The 20,474-nt window shown below is 49.2% G+C and overlaps 1 protein-coding gene across 9 annotated transcripts in view; it reads left to right on the forward strand.

Annotated features, from left to right (window-relative positions):
- Positions 1–20,474, forward strand: part of PRRC2B (proline rich coiled-coil 2B) — an 88,810-nt gene that overhangs the window by 42,967 nt on the left and 25,369 nt on the right. For all 9 annotated transcript variants that reach the window (XM_086684313.1, XM_086684317.1, XM_086684314.1 and 6 more), the window contains 7 exons: positions 210–331; positions 1,055–1,197; positions 6,674–6,764; positions 10,157–10,349; positions 13,970–14,285; positions 16,303–16,496; positions 18,648–18,843. In XM_086684313.1, the coding sequence (XP_086540439.1) occupies positions 210–331; positions 1,055–1,197; positions 6,674–6,764; positions 10,157–10,349; positions 13,970–14,285; positions 16,303–16,496; positions 18,648–18,843 (1,255 nt within the window). The remainder of the gene's footprint in view (positions 1–209; positions 332–1,054; positions 1,198–6,673; positions 6,765–10,156; positions 10,350–13,969; positions 14,286–16,302; positions 16,497–18,647; positions 18,844–20,474) is intronic.

Raw genomic sequence — 20,474 nt, forward strand, 5'->3', positions numbered from 1 at the left:
GCATTGCCCCGGACACCACAAGTCCCCAGGTTCACTTACTGACGGCAGGAAACAGATGGGGGAGATGGTGGTAGGATTAACTGGGAAGTTCCAAGACTTGCCTGTCTCTTTTTCCCATTTTCTATTTTTCCCAAACAAATTCGAATGCAAGGGGAACTTAGAATTTGAGCCATTACCGGAAAACCCTGTTCATTGATGTTATGTTTCAGATGTGTTCGCCACAGTCATCAGAGAACCAGGGTACCGTGGAACGAGGACCTTTCCCCCTCCCCCAGCTCCGTCTTGAGCCCCGTGTCCCTTTTAGACAGTTCCAGATGAATGACCAAGATGGGTAAGGCTACTGCATTAATAGTCCCGTGTGTAGAAATTGCCCCCGGTGGTTGTATTGCACAACATTGTGGGCTCATGTGCGAAGGTGTCTTGTCTCCTGGAGACTCTGAAAACCAACTCAGAGCTCCAGGGTGTGTGGGGTGGCTGGGATCTGGAGCTAGACGAGGTTGTATTATGATCGCAAGTTCTTGACAGAGTTGGAAGTTTTGGCATGTGTTTGTGGCTGCTACGCTGGGCATTAGTGCCGAGTGTATAAAACTGTGGAATGAGGCGATACTCTCTGGGACGTATTTGTTCGGCATAGGTTTCTTTTATCTTTTCATTATTAGTTTCTTTTAACTTTTTTAAGTTTCTTCATTTATTTTGAGAGACAGAGACCATGCGAGTGGGGGAGGGGTAGAGAAAGAGGGAGACGGAATCCCGAGCAGGCTCCGCACTGCCAGCGCAGAGCCCGCCGTGGGGCTCAAACCTGCAAAACCGAGAGATCATGACCTGACCCGGAACCAAGAGTCGGACGCTTAACCGACTGAGCACCACCCCCCCCAGGCGCCCCCGTTAGAAGTTTTTTTTTTTTTCTTTTTTCCCCTTAAAGGAGAGGATTTAAATATTAAATGCAACCATGAACCTTTGCAATGTGGGACATATTTTTGGAAAAGTATTGGCTTTTGCTTCCATCTGTGCACTTGACACGAGGCCAGATCTTTACTCTTCTCGCCCTCATCAGAAAAGAAAGCAGGCTGGGAATGACTCGGCCCATCCGCCCGCTGAGGCAGCTGGTGGGACGGGCGCCGCGGCCCACGATCATCAACGCGGAAAACCTGAAGGGCCTGGACGACCTGGACGCCGACGCCGACGACGGCTGGGCAGGTGGGTTGTGGGGCTTTCAGGGTCGGGGTCGCCTCTGCTTTCCAGGGCTGAAGGCCCCCCGGCAGCAAGGTGTGCGTCCCTCAGCCAGCCCCCTCGCCAGTGGTGACTTCCTCTCTGAGCACTGACTCCTGTTGGCCTTTGGTCTTGATCTCAGATCCATGGGAGATTTTGTTAACTTGCCAAAAAGACTTTTTGGAATGGGAAAGTTAAACAGAACTGTAAATGGGGTAATGAGCCCCCAGCTTCCCATCACCTAGCTTCAACAACTACCGTGCCCCGTCTGCCAACCTGATGATTTTCTCTTAAAATCGTTTTTATTTGCGTTCACGTACATGTGAATTCCATCGACAGGTGCCCATTTTAATGATGCAGTTTTGACAAACGGATACATGTGTGCCGAATGTCCCCCCTCCCCCGCCCCCCCAGACGTCCCCCCCCAACTCCCCGCTCCCACCCCAGGGCCTCCCCTCTCCTGAGGGGACTTCCTATCGAATAGTACGTTCATTCAGTCAGTACCCAGGAGTGAATTGTTAGGTCGGAGGGAAGGTGTGTGATGGGGCCCGTGAGACCCACCTAAACCTTTCTCCACGGTGGCTGTGGGGAACGCGGGTCCCCTGTATCCTCACGACGCTTCCACGTGATTAGTCTTTTTAATTTTAGCCCTTCTGGTGGGTGTGTAGTGGTGTCTCATTGTGCGTTTCATTTGCATTTTGCTGATGACTAATGCTGATGAATAAGTTTTCTTGTGTTATTTGGCAACTGGTAGATTTTCTCGTTTCTTTGAGCGGTAGGTTACAAGTAAGTCGTGGATACGAGTCCTTGGCCACTTACTTTTTACAAATATTTCCCCCATTGCTTGTCTTGTTGGTTCATTTTTTTTTTTTAGCACTGTTTTGATGAGCAGTTTTTTTTATTTTGATGAAGGTTAATTTGTAAGTTTGTGTTTTCTATGGTTGTTTCTTTTGCGTCCTATCTGAAAATCTTCGTCTCTCCCTGACAGCAAAGATACTCCCTCATTTTCTATAGTTTCAACCCTTGTTTTGGGGTCTGTGATTTACGTGGAATTAACTCTTGTACATAAGATGGAGTTGAGGCTCGTTTTAATCCGTCGGGATATCCGGTTCCGCACCATTTGTTGGGAGAACTTTCCTCTGCCTATTGAATTGCTTTGGCACCTGCCAAAAATCAATTGACCAGATAAGTGTGGATCTATTTCTGGACGCTGTTTGTGTCCTGGATGTATTGATTCATTCATGCCACCACCACACTGTCGCTCTATAGTAAGTCTTAAAGTTCAGGTAGCGTAAGCTTTCTGGCCTTGTTCCCTTTCATGTTATTTGACTGTAAGGTCTTTTCATTCCCATATAAATTTAGGATCAGCCTGTCAGTATTTACAAAAAGCCTAGAGGCATTTTGGGTAGGACAGCGTCGAATGTATTTCTGGATAGATGATACCTTGGATCTCCCATCCAGGAACTTGGGTGAATCTCTGACTTTCTTCAGTTCTGTTTCAGTTTTCAGTGTTGGAGGTCTTGAACATCTTCTGTTGAGTTTATTCCTAAGTAGTTGATGTTGTTTGGATGCTGCTGTAAATGGCATTGATTTTTTTTTTTTTAAGTGTAATTTATTTCTTATGTTTGGTGTTCCTATAGATAATACAGTTGATTTTTGTGTGTGGACCTTGTTGTAGGCACTTTGCTGAATACGCTCTTTAGTTTTACTAGTTTCTGTTGATTTCTTAGAATTTCTAAGATTTTTTTTTTTTTTTTTTAGAGGGAAAGAGCGAGAGAGTGCACACACCACATAAGGGGGGAAGGAGGAGAGGGAGGGAGAGAATCCCAAGCAGCCTCCACACTCAGTGTGGAGCCCACGTGGGGCTCTAGTTCCCATGACCTGAACTGAAATCAAGACTTGCATGCTTAACCAACTGAGCCACCCAGACACCCCCATTTCTTAGAATTTTCTACATAAACCATCATGTTGTCTATAAATAGGGATGGTTTTATGTTTCTTTTTCAGATTATATGCCTTTTATTTCTTTTTTCCTTTTTTTTTTTTTTTTTAAATGTTTGTTTTTGAGAAAGAGAGTGGGAAAGGGGCAGAGAGAGAGAGGGAGACAGAATGCGAAGCAGGCTCCAGGCTCCGAGCTGTCAGCACAGAGCCTGACGTGGGGCTCGAACCCACGAACTGTGAGATCATGACCTGAGCCTCAGCTTAACCGACTGAGCCACCCAGGCGCCCCCTACCTTTTATTTCTTGCTTAAATGCTGTGTGGTACTTCCAGGACAGGATTGTTTCAAGTTCTTTGTTCCTGATCTTGTGGAGAAAGCGTTTAGTGTTTCACCATTAAATCTGATGTCAGCTGTAGGGTTTGGGTGTTCTTTATCAGATTGAGGGTTTCCTTGTATTTCTGGCTTGCTGAATGTTTTCTAAATCACGAACGGGTATTGAATTTTGTGAAATAAATTTTCCTGTGCTGTGATTATAAGGTTTTTCTCCTTTATTTTGGTAATCTGGTGGATTGCTTTCTTTCTTTCTTTCTTTCTTTCTTTCTTTCTTTCTTTCTTTCTTTCTTTCTTTCTTTTTCTTTCTTTTTCCTTCCTTCCTTCCTTCCTTCCTTCCTTCCTTCCTTCCTTCCATGTACATGAGCAGGGAAGAGAAGAGGAGAGAGAGAGAGAGAGAGGGGAAAAAAAAAAAAGAGAATATTCCAAGCAGGCTCCCTGCTCAGCATTGAGTCTGATGCTGGGCTCAGTCCCACGACCCTGGGATCATGACCTGAGCCGAAATCAAGAGTTAGATGCTCAACCTACTGAGCCACCAGGTGCCCTGCACCAACTGATTTTTTTAATGCTAAACCAACCTTGCATTCCTAGACTAAGCTACACCTTTTTGTATACCTAGATTCAATGTGCTGATATTTTATTAAGGTTCTTGGCCTCCATGTCCATAGTGGATATTGGTCTATAATTTTCTTTTTTTTTTTTTTTTAATTTCTTTGTTGGGCTCATAAGATGAGTTGGAAAATGTTCCTTCTCTACTTTCTGAAAGATTTTCTGTAAGTTTGGGATTATTTCTCCCATAAATGCTTGATAGAATTCACCAGTGAAATAACCTGGCTCTGGTATTTTCTTTGTGGTGACATTTGTGATAATTTAATTTGTTTTTTTTTCTTTTCTTTTTTTTTTTTTCAACGTTTATTTATTTTTGGGACAGAGAGAGACAGAGCATGAACGGGGGAGGGGCAGAGAGAGAGGGAGACACACAATTGGAAACAGGCTCCAGGCTCTGAGCCATCAGCCCAGAGCCTGACACGGGGCTCGAACTCATGGACCGCGAGATCGTGACCTGGCTGAAGTCGGACGCTTAACCGACTGCGCCACCCAGGCGCCCCAGTGATAATTTAATTTCTGTGAGTAGTTAATGGGGCTGCTCAGATTCCCTTTGTTGTTTTGTGTCAATATTGGTAAGTTGTGTTTTTCAAGGGATTTATTTGTTCTTTGTGATTGAATTTATTGGTATAAAGTTGATAGCAATTCCTTTTCTTTCTGATGTCTGTAAGCTCTGTAGTGATGGACTTCTTTCTTTCTCATTAATTGGGTAATCTGTATTCTTCTTTTTCTTACTTATGCCAAGGGCTTATTGGTTTTATTAATCTTTTACTAAAAGGCAGTTTTGGGCTTTCATTTTCTCCGTTGTTGGATTGTTTCTATTTCATTTTATCTGTTCATTTTAATTATTGGGGCTCTCTAGATTTCTAATTTAATTCCATTATAGTCAGAGAGCATGCACTGTATGATTTCAGTTCTTTTCAGCTTACTGAGACTTGTTTTATGATCAGAACATGATCTTTCTTCATGAATATTCCAAGTGCGTTTGAAAAGAATGCGTATTCTACGGTTGTTGATTATTACATTCTGTAAATCTCAATTTAGTCACTAGCAAGGTTGTGGAATGTGTCTTTCAGACCTTACATAGTTACTGATGTTTTTGTATGATCCTCTCAGACAGTGAAGCATTAAATTCTCCACTGTGACTGTGGATTTATCTGTTTCTCCCTTTAATTCTATCAGTTTCTGCTTCATTGATTTCAAAGCTATTGTTAGGCATATGCACATTTATAATTTTTATGAGTTGACACATTGACCCTTGGTATTGTTTGCAGATGTCCTTTATCATTGGAAGTGCTTCTTGGAGTCTGTCTTGTCCTGTGTTACTACTGCTCTGGTGTTACTGTGTAAACGGTGTGTCTTTTTTCTTTAATCCTTTTCCTTTCAACCCATTTGTGGTTGTATTTCAACGGATGATCTAGACAGCATATAGTTGCCCTTGCTTTTTCATTAAATCTGCTTTGTAATTGGGCTTTTTGCCTTTTTACTAAGATACGGTGCATGTAACAAATTTCATATACCATAACGTGTACCCTTTTAAAGTCTGCAATTCATTGGATCTTTAGTATATTGACAAGTTTGTGCAACCATTTCCACTGTCCAGTTCGAGAACATTCTCATCAGCCACAAAAGAAGTGTTGTATCATTAACCGTCACTCTCACTTACCCCCCAGCCCCGCACACAGCCTCTGGCAACCACTGAGCTACTTTCTATCTCTGTGGTTTTGCTTATTCTGGACATTTCATATAAATGGAAGCACCAGTATAGAATGTGGCCTTTCACGTCTGGCTTCTCTCACTGAGCTTGTTTTTCAAGGTTTGTCTTGTTGAGGGGGTGTGTCTGCATTCATTTTTTTTTTTTTTTTAATGTTTATTTATATTTGAGGGTTAGACAAAGCACGAGTGGGAAAGGGGCAGAGAGAGAGGGAGACACAGAATTGGAAGCAGGCCCCAGGCTCTGCGCTGTCAGCACAGAGCCCGATGCGGGGCTTGAACTCACGAACCACAAGATCATGACCTGAGCTGAAGTCGGTCACCCGGCTGACGGAGCCACCCAGGCGCCCCTGTCTGCATTCATTTTTGTGGCCAAAGTACCATTCCCCTGTGTGGATCTCCCACAGTGTGTGTGCCCACTTGCCAGCTGATGGGCACTTTCTGCCCCTGAGCTGCTCAGGCCGGGGAGTGCCCTAGGGCACAAGCAGCAGCCCACGAATCACGCTGGCCAAGCCTCCGTGTTGCCAGATGGATCTGGGTCCTGTCTGGTTTTTGCCTGCTTTCTTTCGTTCACTCTTCTGCACCTTCCAATATAATTCCAAAATACTTTGTCCAGATTTAAGAACTGTCCTCTGTGGGAAGGTTAATCTGACGGGGCCACCTTGCTGTCACCCGAAGCCGGAGCTGTCCCTCACTTGATCTGCAGTGTCTGGTGGTTGCGGTTGGCTGGGTGGCCCTCCTCCTCAGCTGGGCCAGGATGACCTCCGACCGGAGGAAGCCCCCCCCACCCCTCGCCCCGTGTGTGGCGCTCTTGGTGCTCTTGGCGCTGCTGAGTCTTGGCTTTGCCCGTTCTCCCTGGCCCTCCCCGGTTACAGGTCTTCATGAGGAAGTGGACTACTCCGAGAAACTGAAGTTCAGTGATGATGAAGAGGAGGAGGAAGTTGGGAAGGACGGCAGGCCCAAGTGGTAAGGATGCCCCCCAGCCCTGCTCGTGGCACCGCGCCCCGGGGCTTGACCGCGGCCGGAGGCGCACGCATCAGTGCGGGTCACCGTGCCAGGCGCATTGCCTCGTCGCCCCGGCAGCCTCACTGGGGCAGATTTGGTTTCCATTCTGCGGATGGCACAGCCGTGCGGGACGGGAGCCAGGGTGTGCTGGCCGGGTGGCTGGCGGGCCGGCTGAGTCCCGGTGGTTTCAGCCGCTGTGCCGGTGTCCCCCTGAGTGTGTGTGTATACGCCGCTTGTTCCACAGATCACTTCTGTGGGTGTGGTGCCCAGAAGGGTTTCTCTAGCCAAGCACGTTTGGGAAACCACCAGGGTTCAACTTACCCCTTTACTCCGGGGCTGTGCGTGCTAGAGTGCACATCAGGGATCTTGGGAGAAGCGCCGGACGGGGGATACGAGATTTCTGGAGCTTCCTCGACCCCTTTGGTCTTCCCTTTTCTGGGTCATTTCGTTGGGCTCATTTTACTTATGACGCCTTTTGGAAAATCACTGCATTGTAGTCTGGTCCCTCTAGTTTTTGTCGTAATAGATTGATGGTAGAATGATTGGCTAGGACTTTTTTTTTTTTTTTTTTAACGTTTATTTATTTTTGAGACAGAGACAGAGCATGAACAGGGGAGGAGCAGAGAGAGAGGGAGACACAGAATCCGAAACAGGCTCCAGGCTCTGAGCTGTCAGCACAGAGCCTGACGCGGGGCTCAAACTCACGGACCGTGAGATCATGACCCGAGCCGAAGTCGGATGCTTAACCGACCAAGCCACCCAGGCGCCCCAGGACTTTTTGTTTTTAGTTATTTACTTATTTTAAGTGAATTTATTTTGAGGTAGAACATATGAACAAGGGAGGGGCAGAGAGAGAGGGAGAGAGAGAGAGAGAGAATCCTAAGCGGGCCCTGCACTGTCAGCATGGAGGCCGATGTGGGGCTCGAACTCACAAACTGTGAGATCATGACCTGAGCCGAAACCAAGAATCAGATGCTTAGCCGCCTGAGCCACCCAGGCGCCCTGTTTTTATTATTTTTGGAGTAAACTCCATCCCTAACGTGGGGCTCGAACTCCCAATCCTGAGATCAAGAGTCACACTTTGTATGCACTGAACCAGCCAGGTGTCTGTGGCTAGTACTTTTTTTTTTTTAATTTTTAATTTTTTTTTATTTTTATTTTTGAGACGGAGACAGAGCATGAGCAGGGGAGGGGCAGAGAGAGAGGGAGACACAGAATCCGAAGCAGGCTCCGGGCTCTGAGCTGTCATCACAGAGCCGGACGCGGGGCTCAAACTCACGGAGTGTGAGATCATGACCCGAGCCAAAGTCGGACCTCACTGACTGAGCTACCCAGGCGCCTCTGGTTCTTTTTAAATAGTACCTACAGCTGCATTAATTTGCTTTTTATTTATTTATGTTGAATACCAGCAAATATGGATGCTTTCTTTTGTATGGAATTGCCTATGTTCTTTGCATATTTATTTATTGGACTTAGTGTATTTCCTTTAAAACGTGATCAATGTTATATATTGTTTAGATATTAATACTTTGCTGTTTTTCCTTAAAAAAAATTTTTTTTTAATGTTTATTTTTGAGAGAGAGAGAGAACACGAGTAGAGGAGGGGCAGGGAAAGAGGGAGACACAGAATCCGAAATAGGCTCCAGGCTCCAAGCCCTGACATGGGGCTTAAACTCACAAACTGTAAGATCATGACCTGAGCTGAAGTCAGACGCTCAACTGACTGAGCCACCCAGGCACCCCTTGATGTTTTTCCTTTTGTCTATTTTATTGTCTATAACTGAATGTTCAGAGGGCCAAGTTTGCGAGCCTTGGTTTGTTTTTTGTTTTGTTTAGTTTTGTTTTGTTTTTGGTTATTCGATGTTCCTCCCTTCAAAGCCGTTCTAGAGGGAGCTGGTAGTGACCTTCTGCTAGTTTTTCTCTGATACACAAACAGTTAACTATTTGAGGCTTTTCTAATTTATTTTAATGCTGTGTGATTTTAACTGAAGTTTTAGACGCACTTGGGAAATATCTTGTGGGTCAGTTCTTGGAACACTAAGCTCAGAAGGAATTGTGAGCAAGAATTTAAATCAAAAGCAAAGACATAAAATATTACAGACTTCTGGAACAGTAGGACACTCTGTTCCTTGTCTCTTTCGGTTGATGTGAATTGAATATTCAACCGAAAGAGTTAGGCATGGATTTGGACGCGGCTTTGCTAATGTGACCAAGGACATCTCAAATTGAGAATCCCCAAACCACCCCCCACCCCCACCCCACCCTGCTGAACCTGATCTTTCCACCGTGTTCTTTGAGCTGGTTGTGAGTCTCCTCCTCCAAGCTCCCAGGTCTTCCTTACATCTTGTCTCCCCACCTGTGACGGCTTCCTGACACTTCCCTGGATCCCAGCCCTTCCCGCTCACTGTCTCTGGGTCCCTGGGACCTCATCCTTTCTTTTCCAGACCACTCAGAGGTTAGCCGGCTCGCCTCCTTCCTTCACACTGTGCCCTTGTCATCTTTCCTGGGGGGGCGGGAGCCTCGTGTGGTTAAGGCAGTAGTCACTAGCACTTAGTGCCCTGCCGTGACCTCAGCCACCTCCGCAGCCTCATTCCACCCCCCCCCCCCCCACCCCTGGTGTGTGTGTGGACACCTGCGGACACGCACGTGCGGGCCACACCTGACTCCCTGCTTTTCTCGGAACTCCTTGATGTGTGCTGGGCACTTGCTTTGCATAGACGAGGTGCTTGGTAAATGCACACGGTGTTTTTCCCTGGTGCCTTTGTTTCCCCCGCGGCAGGTAAAGGTGAGCACGGGCTGGATCTCCATTCCCTCCGAGCCTCCCTTTGGAACCTCTCCCCTTTCTCACGTGGAGTCTGCTCTGCTTTCCTCCTCTTGGTCTCCGTTACGGCATTATTCAGTGAGCCTTCTTTTGCTATTTTGAGGAAAATCGATCGAGCACCTCCTTTATGCAAAGCACAGGGAAGGAGCCCTGGTATGAGGAGAGAGACCTTCCTCTGGGATCTTAGGTTCCAGTCTAGTCACTCCTCCTGGGAAGGCAGCTCCCCAGCGTCTCTGACACTCCGTTACCACCCCTTTAAAATGGGGGTGAGGACTTGTTTTCCTGTAAACCAAGTAATGGGTGTGAAACATCCTGCCCAGAGCTTTGTGTGCAAGAGGGACTTGGTAAATGTTGGTGCCACCGGATTGTGTTCTGGGCGTGTCCTCTCAGCCGTGAGGGGCTGGGTCTGTTCGAGGGAAGGACACTGGTATGTGGGCAGCTGGCTTCGGAATTCCTGAGGCCCTGTGACGGGTAAGATCAGACTGCACTGGGGCTGAATGGGAAAACTCACATTCACTGTGGTTTGTCCTAGGAACAGTTGGGACCCCCGACGGCAGCGGCAGTTGTCAATGAGCTCCGCGGACAGTGCTGATGCTAAGCGTCCCCAAGAGGAAGGAAAGGACTGGGGTGAAGCCGTGGGTGTGGCCCGTGTTGTCCGCAAAGTGCCAGAACCTCAGCCACCTTCTAGGAAGCTTCACAGCTGGGCATCTGGCCCAGACTACCAGGTATCATGGGCACTGGAGGGGTTCTGTGCATGTGATTAGCTTGGAAGGTGCACACACGTACATAAAAGTCCTAGGTGGACGTTTCTTTCTCCTGTTTTAATTAAAAAAAAAAAAAAAAAAAAGTCTTTGAAAATTTCAAAACAGTTAGCTGGATACAAAGAATATTTTTCTCTGAACCTTTTGTAGAGTAAGTTGCCGGGCTGACCAGGCCCTGTCACCGCAGAACACGTTGGCATCTATTTTCTACCTCCTGGGTGACCTCAGTCAAAACTAGGAAGGTAGTGTCGATAACCACTGCCATCTGATCCCCAGACCCCCTCCGTCTTGTACCACTTGTGTCGCTGATGTTCTTTGTACGGAAGAATCGGTGCAGAGTCACATGCCGCCTTCAGTCTAGGATGGCCCCTCAGCCTTCCTTAACGTTCAGGACTTGGACACTTGTGGGGACTGTAAGCCGGTTATTTTGTAGAATGTACCTCAAGTGGGGTTGGTTTGGTGCTTCCTCACGATTAGGTTCAAGGTTTCCGTTTGTGGCTAGAATCTCTCAGGAGTGACACTGGCTCATGTTGCCTCCCGCCAGGTCACTGATTCCACTCTGCCCACCTGCTGACAGCCTTCACTCTGATCTCTTGACTAAGGTTATAATGTCTGCCGAACTTCACGCTGTGGGGTTTCTCTCTTCCACATTCGTAATTGATGAGAATTTTGTGGGGAGATACTTTGAGGCTATGAATGTCCTGTTGCTTCCGAAACTTCGAATTTATTTATTGATACCAATGGGTTATGATCTGTGCCTCTGACTGTTGGCTCTGAAGCCCCAAGTATTTTCGGTTTGGCTGCGTCTGTCTTTATGTGTCTTCATCCTTACGGAGCAAATCCCTTGCTTGCTGATTAGACAAGTTGGCTTTTTTTTCTTTTTTTTTTCTCTCTCTTTTCTTTCCCTTTCAAAAAAATTTTTTTTTCAGGCCCACCAGGAGAACCTTTCCCAAGCTCATTTTGTCCTTACCCTGCCTTGGTCTGGAATCAGCCCTTGTGATATTGAGAAACCAATATGTGGTCACCAGGAGTGCTCACTGCTCTTGGGTCCTTTTGGTGGACAGAGTGAGGAAATGTGTGTGTACAGATAGATATGTGCGTGCACGCGTACGTACATGTTCGTGTTGTCTTTATTATTTACTCCTGTATCTGCGTGGAGAACTATGAGTTCACAGTAATATCTCTGGTTCCACACATTCCAACCTAGTTCTCTCCCACCGCGTATCTGTACCTCCTGTCTCCAACAGTGAGACACCTGTTCCCATTGTCCCCAGTATTCACACTTCCTCGATCAGCTCCCCTATACGTGACCCGTCTCCCATTTCTGCCCCCACCCTCTCTCCCTTGTAAAGATGCCCTCCTCACTCACTCAACCATCCGTGTCGTTCCCCCACTCCCAACCCCACAGATGCCCTGAATCTCCCCTCTAGGCCACCTCTCCTTATGAATTGCCTCCTCACCCAGCTTGATGGGGCTCTCACTCCCACACCAGCCACATCTCCACACGGACATCCTCCTCTCCCTGCCCGGGTTCTGACCACCTGCTCTTAGCCACCATGACTTCCTGGTGCCAGACGTGCCACACTTCATGACTTCATGACGTTGGGACTGAATTGTGCAGGAGGCACAGTATTAGGGGTAGAAAAGGCATTAATTTAAATATATTTGGGGGAAAAAACCCCAAAACAAACCTTGCTTTTTTTTTTTTTTTTTTGAGAGGGAGAGGGAGAGGGAGAGCTCACCAGCAGTGGACAGGCAGAGGAAAAGAGAGAGAAATCTTAAGCAGGCCCAGCCATGAGATCATTACCTGGGCCGAAATCAGGAGTCAGACTCCCAACTGACTGAGTCACCCAGGCACCCAAAACTTGCCATTTTTAATGCACTTTGCCATTTAAGGGAGTCTGGTTCCATATCTTACAAAATGAAAATACTTTATCTTCAGGTTTGTTTGTTTTTTTTTAAATTGAGTACCAGGCACTGTGCTAGGTACAGGGGAAAACAAAAACGAAACAAAATTGACATAGAGCTAGGGCACCTGGGTGACTCAGTCAGTCGAGCATCTGACCCTTGATTTTGGCTCAGGACATGATCTCCCAGGTTCATGAGATCAAGCCCCGCGTTGGGCTTTGTGCTGACTGGGTAGAGCCTGCTTGGGATTCTTTCTCTTCCCCCCCCCCCCCCTCTCTCAAATAAACAAACATTAAAAAAGAAATTGACACAGACCTATTCTTGGAAATTACCCTGCAGTGAATCCAAATTTCGTTCATATATTGGGGTTGGTGAGCATTCAAAGAAGATTTCGTTTTGATCTCATAACAATGTGAACTAACTGAGTCGGGAAAGAGAAAAGGTAGTTTTCTGCATTCCAATTTCTGAACAGTTCAAGTATTTTGCAGAGCACGGAGTCTGTGAAATGGTAGCTACTGTCAGGGGAGTTTGGAAAGGCACGTCAGCCGTCTCGATGGAAGTATTCAGACACTTTGAGTGCTGATCCTTCCTCTCTGGGAGCACTGGGGGCTGACGGTGGAGGCTCTGTGGTGCCACTGTGCCCAGCGCTACAGAGCGCGGCCGGGGCTGGTCAAGGGCCACGTGAAGGACAGTGCACACGTCGGCCCCAGTTAATCGTGTGAAAGTACTTTCGCTTCCAGGTCAGAGGTTTCTGACCTTTTACAATTGTCACCGTTGTCTCTGGATTATGAGAAGCCAGCTCTCAGGAGGAAAAGTCCTTGACTGCGGTCAACGTGGCACATAGCGCTTTTGCGGAGGGTTCACGAGCAGACTGGAGAAGGCCCAGACCGTGTTTGTTTAGGTTTGAGGACTCGTGACACTTCTGTGCGTCACTAGCACTCAGAATGGGAAGCTGTGTGTTGTGACGGTCACCTCGCTGGAGTTCCAGTGGCTGGGGATCGGTTGAACTTGGCCGTCGTCCGTGCTGGTGCATATTCTGGGTGCTCCCTGCAGATCAGGGAGGAACCTTCCCGGTGTTGAGTGGGCTTCTCTCTGTTGCTGTCCGGTAACTGGTGACCGGTGAGAGAGACTCAGGAGTGGATGAAGTCGCCGGAAGAGATGTTTTTAGATGAAGCGTCACTTTGTAACCGTCGATCTGACTGCATTTTAATTTCTCATACCTCTTTATTCCCAGAGGTTTCTGTATTTTTACGGGAGAAAGACTAGAGCCGTTTTGCTACTCGGGGGGATGAGCTTGTGGTCCCTGCTCCCGTCCAGTAGCCGTGGAGGCCCTTATCTTGTGTGCCCATTAGTGGTGGTGGGAGCACCAGGGTGCTGTTTTCTTTGTCGGTCACCATGCAGAGTGTGGTGCGAATCCTTCCTTGCACACCCACCATCCCGAGGGCCTCCTCTATCCCCAGCTTACAGTGGGGAGCTAAGGGAGGGAGGGTTGACACTTGCCCAGACCTCACTGCAGGTTAGGAAAGGGCCTGGAGACCCAGGTCCGCGGCGTGCGTGACTGCTGCCTCTCGAAGGTGCTCGGGGATCTTGGGAAGCAGAACTGCTCCCATGCTGGGGTGGCCCCGTCTCCTGGGTTTGGGGTCTGTTGTTCCAGCAGACTTCATTTCTCTCGGCAGAAGTCCTCGCTGGGCAGCGTGTTCCGGCAACAGTCTGTCGAGGACAAAGAGGACAAGCCACCTCCACGGCAGAAGTTTGTGCAGTCAGAGATGTCCGAGGCCGTGGAACGAGCCCGAAAGCGCCGGGAGGAGGAGGAGCGCCGAGCACGGGAGGAGAGGCTGGCTGCCTGTGCCGCCAAGCTCAAGCAGCTGGACCAGAAGCGTAAGCAGGCTCAGAAGGCGGGCGAGGCCCCGAAACCGGCAGAGAAGGAAGTGCCCCGATCTCCAGGCACCGAGAAGGTGCCCCCACAGGAGAATGGCCCTGCTGTCCGCAAAGGTAGGCGCTGGGCCCTTGTCCCATCAACTGGACGCCCTAGGCTGTGGGTGCCTCCCTGCCTTACTGGTTCAGCCTGTGGCGGGCAGCTGGAGGGGGCGGGGAAGCACCGGCTGTTGAGTTTCGGCATGGGTTCACGTCCCGTGTCAGGGACTGAAACCGGCTGGCTGCGGCCACTCGCCTCCCTGGTGCCCGTTCCCTCATCTGTAAAATGGGCTGGAATTAGTACGCACTTTGCCACACGCTGAGGGGCACGTGAGATAACGTACAGAAAGCACCTCGTGCAGCTTCTAGATACGGAAAGTGTGCGCGCTGCCCGCTTGGTTGTCATTCTGTACCTCGTGGCCATTCTCACCCCTGCCACTGCTCAACCAAAGATGCGGATGGTGGCGGGCCTCAATGCAAGCCCCGGGGTCCTCTGAGTTCATTTAACAAAATCACAAAGTGGGGCGACTGGGGGGCTCAGCCGGTGAAGCGGCTGACTTCAGCTCAAGTCATGATCTCACAGTTTGTGAGTTCAAGCCCCACGTCGGGCTCTGTGCTGACGGCTCAGAGCCTGGAGCCTGCTTCGGAATGTGTCTCCCCTCTCTCTCTGCCCCTCGCCTGCTCATGCTCTGTCTCTCTGTCTCTCTCAAAAATGGATAAACATTTAAAAAAAACCCAAAATCACAAAGTGGGGCGCCGGGGTGGCTCAGTCGGTTAAGCGTCCACCTCTTGATATCTGCTCAGGTCATGATCTCATGTTCGTGGGATCGAGCCCCAAGTTGGGCTCTGTGCTGACAACACGGAGCCTGCTTGGGATTCTCTCTCTCCCTCTCTCTCTGCCCCTCCTTCACTTGTGCTCGCACATGCACACACTGTATCTCAAGAAAGAAAGAGAGAGAGAGAGAGAGAGAGAGAGAGAACCACAAAGTATCTTTGTGACCTTGGGGAGAAGCCTGCCTGTTTGTTAGAGTATGTTTTTCCTGGCCTGGATTCTGAGGGCTGGATCCACACAGCTCCATAAGAGATGTCGAACAGCATTGCACGTCGAAAAGTGCCTTGTAGCAGTTGTAAAGAACATGTTCTTTATGACCAGCTTTGTTCTCTGGGACCTTCTTAAACGAACTAAAACCAACTCTGTTTAGGAGAGAGGGGCCTGATGTTAGTTTCAGACCCTGAAAGCTTCTCAGGTGGGTCTTACTCAATGGTCATGGTCTGCTGGTCCTCAGCCCCCTTCTGGCCAAGGAACACCGAGAAACCGCCACTGTCCTGCCCATCGCCTCTCACTGTGGCCCGAGTGCAGCCTGTGCTGGTGTCCACACTCGCTGAGACAGGCAGTGGAGAGTCCAGGAAGCGGGTGCCATGGTGTGAGTGTGTTCAATTGAGACTGGCCTTCGGGGTGTGTGGGCACCTGCTCTGCGCTCTTCCGTGTTCCCCCTGCGCTGCACCGCTGGGTCCCTGAGGCTTTGCATCAGGGTTTGGGTGTCCCCTGCAGTAAAATCAAGAATGCTGACGTCTTTTCTACTTCGTTAAAGCTGTAAAGGTGGCTTGAGGTAAGGAAGAAGGGAATTTCAGAGAGTATACAGATGGGAAGTTGTGTGGAACACTTGCTACCGGCCTTGCATGGATTGTCTCCCTTAAGGCTCACAAAGGCCTGTGGGATGGACAGAGTTGCTGTCCTCCCTTTACAGATGAGGCAACCAGCCAGGGGACACGTGCTGACTTGGTGGCCAGCACGGCCTTTGGCTGCATTGACTCATGTCGCTCAGGTGATGGCTGTGGGCTATCGCCGAGCTGGTGGCTGCTCTCTCATTTACTGGGGTCCTTTTCGATAGAACCCTTCTCTTCCGGAACCCTGGTGGTTCCTCTGACCTCTCGACCCTTAGCTCTCTCTCACCTCTGAAGCGATGGCGTCGTGGGGAGTCCATGACCTCGTGCACCGTCCGTGCCAACGAGAGCAAGCGTTTGCTGTAAACGTTTGACTGGCCCGGCTTCTGTGAGCTCACCGCAGCCGTTTCTCTGGTTACTTGTCCTCTAGGCTCCCCTGAGTTTCCTGCCCAGGGAACCCCCAACACGTTTTCAGAAGAAGCCCCCGCGGCTCCTCCAGCTGTGGCTCAGAGTGGCGGCAGTGAGGAGGGCGCCAGGGAGGCTGGGTCCCCTGCACAGGAGTTCAGCAAGTACCAGAAGTCTCTTCCTCCCAGATTCCAGCGCCAGCAACAGCAGCAACAGCAGGTAAACAGATCGGACTGCTGAGTGTGGATGTCCCCTGTCTCCTCCTCTGGTCCCCTCCCCCTTCGATGAAAAGAAACAACTCGAATATCCCCATCACTGGCACGGATGTTAGGGGCTGCACCTGAAAACTTACAGCCTTGGAAGATCATCCCTGGCCGTGTTTTGTTTTTCCGAGTGATTTCTCCCGTGGATGAATAGAACGGTTGTTGGTGGCGTCTTCCCTTGTCTGGTGTTGGTGAGGCAGTGGCAGCGGGGTGTGCGCTCACCCAGTGCAGTTTCGCTGAAGAGTGGTGTTTTCGTTCAGAGCAGTGCACTGCAGCCTGTCCATAGGCCAGCGTTGTCCGCCCTGGGACCGTCCCAAGGAGTGAGGAAGCCCGGGAGGGCTTGGAAAGCTGGCAGAGAGGTGTACTAGCTTGGGATAAGCAGGGGGTTTGTAGGGGTTGCGTTGAACTGCTGTGCATCCTGGTCCTAATCGTGCAGCTTCTCGGGTCGAGTGTGGCCTCAGGTGGCCCAGGAACAACGAGTACCGGCCTCAGAGGGGCAGCGAGGGTTTTGTGGCACCTGCATTCTGGTGGATCGGCGTTATCAGTGTCATCTTTATTAGTGTTTTGTGAACTGTAAAAGGGACCTGCTCTTTGCCCCAGAGAAGATTACGTGGGTGATGGTTGTAATTGTACCGATCTCTGGTGGCCAGCTGGAAGCACCGTTGGTGATTGTGTGTGTTCCAGGAGTGATAAATGAAGGAACAGATGATTACTGATGAGCAGTGCACTCGGGTGGGAAACAGATGAAACGTGGACATCACGTAGCCCAGCAGCTAGATGTGCAGTAAATCATCCTTAATAACAACGATCCCGGTGCAGAACATGTGTGCCTTAGGGACACAAATCAGGATCTCCAGCATCTCTAGCCTTTTCCAGAATCTCATTTGGTTGCCTGTAAAACCTTCACCCCAGACCCTCCTTCCCCTGGGCCCCTACGAGGTCTTCCGGAAGCTCGTCGGGTCCTGAGCGGTAAACACGAAGCTGTGTTCCTTGTGTGCTTTGACGGTGTTATAGTGTGAGCCAGCACTGTGCAGTTACTCCCTGGCTTGGTGGAGAACTACTGACCAGGAAGGTCTCTGGGGTGACTCCAGCCAGACACAGCAGCGAGAGCTCCTGTGTGTAACGCTTCTGGGGGGCGGGGACGGGTAAGTCCTTCGGGAAGAGAAAGGAGTCTGAAAGCACCGGGACTGCCGAAGGAGCCTGGCAGACAGACTGTCTGGTCAGGTTCCCCGGGGGCCTGGGGTCCAGACGGAGGAGGAGCTCTGGGCGGAGGCCCACAGAGCCGTCCTGGGAATCCAGCCCGGGCCTTTTTGTTTGCAGATGGGAAGGGTGCGGCCCGGTCCGCTTTTCTTGTCTGACTCTGCACCTGGGTCCTGCCGGAATGCTGATTCTGGGTGCACGGGAGAGGGCAGCCCTGGAGGTCACTGATGTGAAGGGGCAGGCTGGAAATGAGCCCCCATGGGGTCTAGGACCAGATTTTGAAGGTTTTGCTGGTATTTATCCATTTGTGCACTGGATTTTCTACGTGCCGTGACTGGTGGTAGGCCGCAAGGATACGACAGTGAACCCGGCGTGTAGTTTCTTATGGTTTTGTGAGGGAGACCGGCAGCTCAAAACGATCACCCACTGTCAGTGCTACAGAGGAGAAGGACCAGTGCTGCAGAGCAGAGGCAGGGGCCTCATCTCGTCCAGGGACTCGGGGTGGCTGCCCGGAGGAAGGGCGTTTTGAGCGGAATCCTGAAGGAGGAGCAGGGATGAGCCGGGATGCAAGGGAGTAGGAAGCCTCCTAGACGGAGGGCCCAGTGTGCAACCAGGGCCCCATGTGGGCAGGCAGTCGTGTGCAGTGAAGCTGGTGGGTGGTCGGGCAGGTCACGTGGGGCCTGGTGGGACTCGGGCTGTTCCATGGAGAGCTGTGGGGAGCCATCAGAGACTCCTACAGCCCGGGGTTAGTGTGCCTGTGTGTGTGAGTGTGTGTGTATGGGGGGTGGGGGTGTGTGCGTGTGTGTGTAGTGTGTATATGTGTGAGAGTGCGTGCATGTGCGTGTATACACCTGCACGGTCTCTGCCCCGAGCACCGGTCTGACCTGTTCTCTCTCTGTCTGCTCAGGAGCAGCTATATAAGATGCAGCACTGGCAGCCCGTGTACCCCCCACCTTCCCACCCACAGCGCACTTTCTACCCCCACCACCCCCAAATGCTGGGCTTCGATCCCAGGTGGATGATGATGCCTTCCTACATGGACCCACGGATCCCGCCCACTCGGGCCCCAGTGGATTTCTACCCGTCCGCCCTCCATCCCTCGGGTAAGCGAGCCCCAGTGGGCCACACCAGTGGAGTCCAGGACGGTGTGGTGTTTGGGGTGTTGCTTCGGGACTTAGGCCCGCCCGGATCCGGTCTGGCCGCTCCTGTAACTCACGTGACCAGTCTGAGTTTGAACTTTGTTGTCGGCACCATGAGGGCATGGATAGTACCAGTCGCAAAGAATTACTGGGCAGAGTCTTTCTGATGATGCATTATGTGTTGTTTTAACTAGTTCTGATGTCCCTGCAACGTCCTTTTGTTCCTTTCCTTTTTTTTTTTCTTGTTTCTTTCTTTTTTTTCTTACTGAAGGGTATCTCTCTTTCCATTCTTAGTGTTTTTTTTGTGACTTCTCTCTTTTTTTCCTTGATTTCTCCTCCCCATTTTTAAAATGCCATTTTTAAAAAGCAACTTTTGGGTTTCTTAATTCTTTTATCTTACTTGGTTTTTATTTCATTAATTTTCCTCATTAATTCCTTTGAAAGTATTGTACTCTTTTGTAATTGCGTTGAATACTTAGCCCAGTAATTTCTGATTTTTAGATGTAAGTATTTAAGTATGACTTTAGCTGTAAATTGCTATGAACAGGAGTTTTAAGATACAGCATTTTTGTTACTGTACAGTTTTCAGTGCCCGTCAGATTTTGATTTGTTACCTTTCTTTGGTTGATGGTTTTTAATAGTATGGCATAAATTTTCCAAATACAGAGTTTTAAGAATATCCGGATGGTGTTAATTTCTAACGTGGCTGCTTTGTGGTCAGATACCATTGTCTGTATGATCTAGAACAGGGGTCAGGAAGCTTTTCTGTAAATGCCAGATAATAAATATTTTGGGCTTTGAACAGCTACTCCATTTTGCTGTTGTAGAACAAAAATGACCAAAGACGATAGTGATTGAACGAGTCTGGTCGCTTTCCAGTAAAACTTTATTTTTAAAAACAGGTGGCGGGTCAGGTTTCACTCAAGGGCATTCGTATGCCAGCTAGCTTCCGATCGAGATTGCTTGGTGTTTTGTTGAGATTTTTTTTGTAGGCTATTACATACTCTTTATTTAACATTCTGTGTTTTCTTGAAAAGAATATTCTCCAATTGGATGTGGTCCATTCCATCGAACTTGCTGGCTGTGCTGTGCGAGTTTCTCTCACATCCATCACGATTTGTTACCCCCCCCTCCCCCCCCATCACTTACTAAGAGGTGCGTGAGAATCTCCCACTGTGACTGTAGGTGTGTTGAATCCCTAAGCCTGTCGGGCTTCGCTCTCTCTGGAAGCAAAGAGGTTTGGACTGATGTATCTCGTTCTCCTTATCCTCACACAGCACTGTCCTCCTTAACTGTGCTTTCCACCTCTCCTGTCCACTGTGTCTGATACTGATGTCATCATTCCAGGTTTCTTTTGATGAAGATTCATTTGGTATCTTTTACCATCCGCCTCCCTGAGCCCTTTTTTGCAGGGGGCGTTTGTAGGTACAAGATGCGTATGGTTTTACCCACTCTGAAAATCTGTGACTGTAATTGCCAAAGTGCCTCTCTTTGGATTTGGGGGGATTATGATATTCGGATTTTCTGCTGTCCTACTTTATACTTTCTGTTGATCCCACCTTTCTTACTTTTCTTCTTCCTTTTTTTGGATCAAG

Source organism: Puma concolor, chromosome D4 (assembly GCF_028749965.1).
Source record: "Puma concolor isolate L17-30 chromosome D4, mPumCon1.1.hap2, whole genome shotgun sequence".
NCBI lineage: Eukaryota > Metazoa > Chordata > Mammalia > Carnivora > Felidae > Puma > Puma concolor.